The sequence below is a fragment of the Arachis hypogaea genome, chromosome 13 (assembly GCF_003086295.3).
Source record: "Arachis hypogaea cultivar Tifrunner chromosome 13, arahy.Tifrunner.gnm2.J5K5, whole genome shotgun sequence".
NCBI lineage: Eukaryota > Viridiplantae > Streptophyta > Magnoliopsida > Fabales > Fabaceae > Arachis > Arachis hypogaea.
In genome coordinates, this window is record NC_092048.1 from 31,228,455 (window position 1) to 31,236,581 (window position 8,127).

The window sequence follows — 8,127 nt, forward strand, 5'->3', positions numbered from 1 at the left end:
TTGAAGCAATGAAAGATTAGTGCATGCTCATAACCATAAAATAGCCGAAACTTGAGTGATCACGGGAATGTTTCCTACAAGATGAGGGTTCTTAAGAAAGTTTAACTTAGAGCAAACATCATGTGCTCAAGTAACAAAAAGTTTCGCTGCAAAAGACAAAAACAAAAAAGTTACAAAAATAAAGGGAAGTTTAACCACCCTTCCACAGAAGTCCCAACTGTAAAAAGTTCACTGAGTTGAAGTGTGTCTTGGACGACGACACCATGTTGATCAGTTACTGAGGTGCTGGACGAGCAACCCTTGTCCTCACGGGCGTTTTAGAAGGACTCACCCTATAGGATGAGAAGGAAAATGAGTAAACATCAAAATGTTGTTTTATTGAAATTTGCATAACAAACTCTTCTTAGTAAAGGGGCCAAACCTGACAGGTTGGGTTCCCAAGGGCATCCCGCTACAACTTAATGCTACGATGGCACTTTCAGCCTGTTCAAGAAAAATCCGACCAGGATAATGGTTACTAAAACCATTCAGAAAGTTAACATGACAATCCTAATAGTTTGACTGCTTGAAAATCATTCTTGAGCATGACCAAAGCAGCATTTCAAAGCCTTGTTGAGTCCGAATGGCCAATTCAATTTTCATCTATTCTTTTCAAGAAAATAATTGAATTCAATATTTGTCGTGATCTTTAAGAAGATTGTCAAGATTTGTAAAAATTATGGTCCATGTCATGAAGATTCGACAAAGTTCTATATCTCTAACATGATGGCACCTTACACGTAAAGTAACACAAAACAATGTTCCCCATACTAAATTCAAGTAATTAACTGCTTTGCTTTAGCAAATATCTCCTCAATAAAAATATACCAGAAGATGAGAGTGAAAGTTAAAGCAGTCACATGAATTTTATGCTAATTGGACATAACCACTCCATCAACTAATAGGGCAAGTAGTTTGTTATTCTTAATAAAATCAGTGATTAAACAAACATGTTAATGGAAAGTAGTTAATAGATGTACACTTTACGCAATTAAGGTCCTGCATTGCCAGCTGCTGAGTACTTCAATACAACGGTTTAAAAGGTATAATATAAGAGTAAAAAGTCAATGATTTTCCATATTTTTATTTCACCTTTTGTTCCAGCATTTTAAAGTCAAGGATAGAAAACAAAAACCGTGAAATGTAATGTTAGAAAATTTAGTTACCAGCTATAACAAAAATACAAGCATATATCCGTAAATTAATCGTTCTATGTTGCATATTATTTAGGATGGAGTTATGGTAATAAATAAAAACAATCCAAATCAGACAAATAATGTAGCAATAAATGTCATGATGGAGAATTACCATTGCAAATTCAACAAAAGCAATTCGAGTCGAATGCACACGATCTCCTAACAGCCTCAGCCGAGTGACCTGTATCGTAGAAACGAAATGTCAGCCACCATGTGACTTCTGAAATAAGCATATTCCATACTTTGAGCAAATAGTGTTAGAAATTATTCATGTCTTACTGTCTTACCTCACCACAAGATGATTCAAAAAAACTCTTGACTTCAGTTTGAGAAATCTACAATCACATATTTAAGAGAATGTAACATTTTAAAGTATTTATCCTGGCATATTGCAATATGATTATATTCATAAAGATATTACAGACAGAAAAGGATAAAAACACAAAAGTCATGATTCCATTCAGTTTTCATAGAGAATATGAATAACGATAATACTTATTATTATTTTTATTATTTAAGAATGCATATACTTAAAGAGTGATTAAACCATGCAATGGAAAATAAACCAAAACAAAAGAGGGTTCTGATAATTCTTTTAGGGTGCATTTGTGAGTTGGGATCTTGGAGATGAAGGGAGGGAAGGAAATGGTTTGATCAGTCCTGCAAGACTTCAACTAACAAACATGTCCTCAGTGGTCTTTCTCAAGATATAATGAAGTACCTTTTTATCAATATTTGTACAGTAGACGGTTCGGGTACACATTTCCCGCTCATCAGCTGACTGCATGTTACAAAATAAAGTGAACAGTTTGATATACTAAAGAGTTTGAACAATAATTTTTCCATCATGATCAACATGCAACTATTTTTTTTATAAGTTTTTGTTGACGAGAAAAATAGTATATCAGAAAGATAATATGACAAATTATCCTCAATAACACCACCAAGATGTAATCATGTAAAACAAGAAATATTCACAACTTCTATGAACAATTTTGACCAAATATAGGTGTATCATTATAAAAAAAACTACTTAATATAAAAAACTAAAGATATTCATTGGGATAATTTGCAAATATACCCCAAATTCAACACTGATACATAAATTGTAAAACATGAAAATTTCACAACTGTTTTTAAAATGCCAAACAATTGCAAGCGGGTCCTTTCTGAAAAGTCTACACCTAGACACCAAAGGACTTGCACTAAATCACCTTGTAAATGAGGGTACAGAAAACAAAATAGGATAACTTCTCATACCCTTGGAAGAAATGTAGGATTCACTGGAAGGATAGCAGTTTTTGATGGAAGGACCTTGAGAGGATAATATCCAAGCACAGTTCCACCAAGTCTTAAAGCTGCCCTTGCACCTTCTGTTGGCATAAATTTTGTTTAAAATGCGTTAAATTGAAGAAACAAATAGCAACCTTTCTATGCATGATTGTATGTGCCCACATATCTTTGGGGTAAGGTTTTAACCAGTTTGGATTTGCTGTAACATAAACTTACCTTCATCTGTGAACTCCACAAATGCAAAACGAAGAACTGAATGAGGATCACCACAAATTCGGCAGTCAATTACCTTCAACAATTCAAATGATCCACATGTCGTAATAGTTTAGAAAGAATAAATGTATACTTAGATGAAAAACTTGAATTATCAAATTTGCATCACATAACAAGAAATTAGGAAGTCCACTGAAATTTAATCAAATAAAGAAAATATCTCCAATACTAGATACTTGTGAATGAAAGCAATCAATAATTCAGATTCCTTATGTGAAACAATTTCTTTTTGAGTTTGAGGTTAATTAAGATTCACAATAACTATATTTAACACGTAAGAATATGTATCTCATGGATTGACCATAATTATCTTTGGTTGCCAACAGAAGAAATTGTGTTTATCATGCACACAATGGAGACAAGTGTCCATTTCAAACTGATCTATATCCGAACTTGCATTGAATGACAATGTACTGAAAACCAACATATCAAAATAGAAGCATGTCAGTTATGCTTAGCACATTGGACTTGCACTGAGGGAAATAAAAAGGACAACCGTCCATAGAAGTGTTGATAATGCCAGGTAACAACCAAGATAAAATCATGGAATAAAAAAATGCAGAAGTGCTTTAAAAGTTACTTCCACAAATCAAACATTCCAAGAATAAACAAAACTTTTGCAAAATCTAATTTACATTTATTCAAGTATTGTAATAAATCATATCATATAGAACATAAACACATAACACAGATGAATAACCAAGCTATCGATTAGGCTCAATAACTTACCTGCCCGCAAGTGCTGAATATGGCAGCAAGGCGCTCCTCGGTAACCTATATCACAACAACACAATGTTAAAAAAATGTGGTATCATATAATCAGATTAGAACCCTAACCAAACTACATCATCTAGATAAAAAGTTATGCAAGCGATTCTCACTCACCTGCTGATCAATATCAGAAACATATACTGTTCTTTTAACACTATCCTCTCTCTGAGCCTTCACTCTTCCATTCAACCTTCTACCTCCCTGGTTATAATTAGCTCGCCTCTGCAAGATGTGAAAAGCACAAGTTTTTCATCAACCACTGAACTAACCAAGACACTACCACTAACTTTCACATAGGACTACTGATTGAAAGACATCACCACTGTCCAAGAAAATTGCATTCCCCATACATGAATGATAATTTTTTTTTTCCAAAAAAAAAAATGAAAAAGAAAACACCCACCAACATCAAGGATCGTTCAAGCTTTTGTAAAATTATCCTGATCAAATTCTCATCCTCGTAAGCAATAAATTGTAAACGATAACAATTCACTGATGATACGTGAAATCAGCAAATAAAATGAACCAAAAATAAAACAAAAGCATTTTCCCATGTGACATACACTATAATACCTGGAAAATAAAAACCTCATTCATACAAAAACATAGTATATTTAAATAATAATAATAATTTTCATACTCAGTTACATTATATTAAAACATTATAAAACCCATGCGGTAAAGCAAAGGTGGTACATTCAGAAATTATTATCCAAAACCCAATTTTTCAGAATCACAATTGCAATGAAAGAAAGGAAGTAGGCAAAACCCGTTGCCGAAAAACCTAACAGAAACACCAAAAAGAGAAGGGAGATCAAAGAGAAAACAAACCATACCCTTCGGTTCCTTTTGTTACTATCACCATCAAAATTATTGGGCAGAGACGGGTTGGGTGAGGACTGATAGTGACCCTGGTGAGAATAAGATGAAGGGAAGAACTCCTTGGCCAAAGGGTTCAGTTTTTTGAAGATGTCAACAAGCGTTTGCACATTGAACTCATCAGATTCTGCCTTTGGTTTTGGCTTTGAGTCCAATCGATTTGGAGCTGCAATGTCAGTGGGAACCTCAGCAACTGCAGCCATGGATGGAATCCACTCACTCACTCGCTCAAAAAACCCTCCCAACATAACAACACTTTCGGAAATGGAAAGTACAATTAAAATTAAAAAGAAATATTAAAACAAACAAAATTAGTTAATTGGACAACATTTTTCTTATTCAGCAGCACGCTAGCACCCGGGATAAAAGGAAACGAGAAAGAAAACGCTCATTTTTTTTTTCTTTTTAAAATAAGAAAAAATAATAGAATTGAGAAATTTTGGTGAGGTACATACATTTTGATTAGAATAGGAGAGTCCATAAAGGAAAAAAATGGGTAGGGAAAAAACCCGTATGAAGATGGATGATGAAGGAATTATGAAAAAAAAGGCAAAAGAGGCAGATTAGGAAAAGGAAGGGTTAATCAGAGCGCGTGAGAAGAGAGCGGGGTAGACGTAGCATGAGTAGGTGCGTCAGATGCGACAAATAATAGAGAGAGATGTGCATTTAGACAGGGGTGTTCGCGGTACGGGTTGGTTCGATTTTAAAGGAAAAAGTCATTCGATCCGAACGCTTAATTTATGTGCGATGTGATTTGAATTGGATGAAATTTTTTTGGAAATCCAATCCGATCCGATCCGATTACAAGCAGTTTGGATCGGTTTGGATTTGCGGTTTTTTAAATAAAAAAAAATAAATACATATAACAAGTCTCAACATCAAATTTAAATAATCAACAATGACATAATAAGTCTTAACAATATCTTAAAAAACTAACGATAACATAACAATAGAAATAAAATTATAGGTTAGTTAAAATAAATAAATAAATAACACTTTCAACATAAAATATTTATTAAATAATAATAATACATGAATAATAGAAAAAATGTATAACAAATTGAACATGTTATAAGTATAATTATAAATATAATAATAAAATAATAATATTATAGCACATTGTGCGGTTTGAATTGGATTGGATCGGTTATGAAAAGTAGATCCGAAATCCGATCCAATTCAGCGGTTTGCAAAAAATAGAATCCAATCAAATCCGAATTAGTGCGGTTTTAATCGGTTTTCGGTTTGGATCGCATTGGATAAGCGATTTAATTTGAATCGGTTTGGATTTGAACACCCTTACATTTAGACCATCTCTAATAGCAAACTCATTTCAGTTCTTATTTATTATTCACATGTCATAAAGAATAATTTCACATTAATTTTTATGTCATAAATTTTAAATAAGAATTCAAAACATATATTTCTTCTTCATTTAAAAGAGCTGACTTTAATTTCTATTATGAATCTACTTAATTAATTAATTAATTAATTAAAATAATTAAAATTAATATAGTTATTATTTTTATAATAATATTATTAAAATTCATAAATTTAAAAATAATTTACTTTTAAAAATATTAATATTAAAAAAATTAATAACTTCATATATAATAATATTGCAAAATATATAATTCAAAATTAAACTAATTTATAAAATACGTAATATAAAAAAAAAGTATAGTCGAATTCTATAGTTAACGATAAATATTTTGAAATTGTCATATGTATTCAATTAAATCTTCTTTCAACTGTCCATGCTGCTACATATTCCAAAGTTGAGCATTTCTTTAGAGAAATTGATAGTACAGTGTAAAATCTTTCTCTTCTAACTAAGGTAATTAATATAAATTATTAATTAAATAGATGTATAATTATTTAATATAATTATTTAATTAATTAATATTTAAATGATTTTATTAAATAAAAATATAATTATTTAATATAATTAATTATTATAATTATTAATAAATTAATTATGATTTAATTATTTATTTTTATAATACCTTGCCATGTGGTAAGTTATTATTGGACAATAAAAAATCATGTTTAAAAGGATTTTTTCCTCTTGAAAAGCATGCAAGAACTTTCTTTTCTTCTTCTTCAATGGTTGGCCTCTACTTTTATCAAAAATAGGGCCTCATATTTTGGTGGTTAGAGTTGCTCTTAGAAAGCAGTTGCCCTTTGGCTCTGTATCCGTAGTAGGCCTAGTAGGGATGTTCGCTATGCGATTTGAATCAATTTTGAGCCAAAAATTTATCTGATTTGAACATTAATTTTATTTAGGATTTGGTTTGTATTAAATGAATTTTTTAACAAAGTTTAATCAAATTTCAAGCTGTTTGTATTAAGTTTAATCAAATTTGTTATATATATATATATATATATATATATATATATAAAACAAGCCTTAACATCAAATTTTAAATAACCAATAATGACATCAAATTTTTCTCGCAAATCTCGCATTTCTCCTGGTTCGATTTAAGGTTTAGTGGATTAAATTGGTTCGTTTAGTAGATCGACTTATTAAGAGGAGACACTTGAGTTGAAATGCTCAAATGATTAGTTAAATTGGAAGTTGTTGGCTAATTCTCTATTTACTAACACTAGTTCTTCCCAAGGGAGAGGACTAGGATTTGCGAATAAGAGCTAGCTCAATCACTTGACTTTCCTTTATTTAGTAAGGGTTAAGTAAGTGAAAATAACAACCTCTTTATACTACATTTGAGAAAATTTCAACAAGAATAGAACTTTCAATTAATCATTCCCCCAGTCAAGGCCTTTTATTACTGAATATATAAATTTCTTTTAATTTTCATTGCTTTAATTTACAATCATTTATTTGCCCATTGCCCAAACTCAAAATTTTCCAGAAAACTCCTGATTAATAAGGTAGCACCCTTTTGGCAACTCATTGGGAGACGACCTGGGACTCATACTCCCAGTATTTTTATTCTAATTTTGTGACAACCTTTCTAAATTGATGAGCAGATTTTTGCTGGTTAAGAACTATACTCGCAACGTATTTCCTAAATTGAATTCTTAATCGATCAACTTCCGCCCAACATCAATTTTTGGCGCCATTGCCGAGGAGTTACAATTGTGTGCTAAATTATTAGTTGGTGTACATATTTTTAATTTTATTTATTTGCGTATTTTATTTTATTTTATTACCATGAGCTATATGTTTCTCTCATTGAATGACGCATTCACTGCCTGATCCGAGCTTAGCCGCATTTGATCCTGAAATTGAAAGAACTATTTCACGTATTAGGCAAGCTCGGTGACGGTTAGCCTCTGAAGGTGGTGAAGTGACTGTTATCGATTCACCAATCTCATCTGAGGGCGAATCTGAACCGCCATCTGAGGGAGAAACAAGCTCCTCTACTACTAATTCAGTTGATTCACGTGCAGATAATATGGCAGCACCTAGGAGGATTACTCTCCAGGAAGCTGGAGCCCCAGATTTTACACTGCAACCGTATCAAGTGCGTCATCCAAATCTGGCTGCAGATTTTGAACTGAAGACTGCACTAATCAACTTGATGCCCAAGTTTCATGGCTTACCTGCTCAGGAGCCTATCAAGCACCTCAGGGATTTTCAGACAGCCTGTTCTACTGTTAGGCGTCATGGTGCAAATGAAACTTCTATCCTGTTAACCGTCTTCCCATT

At 32.1% G+C, this 8,127-nt stretch overlaps 1 protein-coding gene across 1 annotated transcript; it reads right to left on the minus strand.

Moving 5' to 3' along the window:
- LOC112737937 (polyadenylate-binding protein-interacting protein 9) lies at nt 1-5,156 on the minus strand. Its single transcript, XM_025788098.3, has 10 exons — nt 4,409-5,156; nt 3,687-3,794; nt 3,531-3,575; nt 2,745-2,817; nt 2,496-2,608; nt 1,957-2,016; nt 1,523-1,570; nt 1,348-1,416; nt 422-483; nt 1-332 (listed from the first exon to the last, which is right to left on the minus strand). The coding sequence occupies exons 1-10, from the start codon at nt 4,697-4,699 to the stop codon at nt 275-277; spliced, it is 927 nt and encodes a 308-aa protein (XP_025643883.1). The 5' UTR covers nt 4,700-5,156; the 3' UTR covers nt 1-274.
- Nucleotides 5,157-8,127: the final 2,971 nt, after the last annotated feature.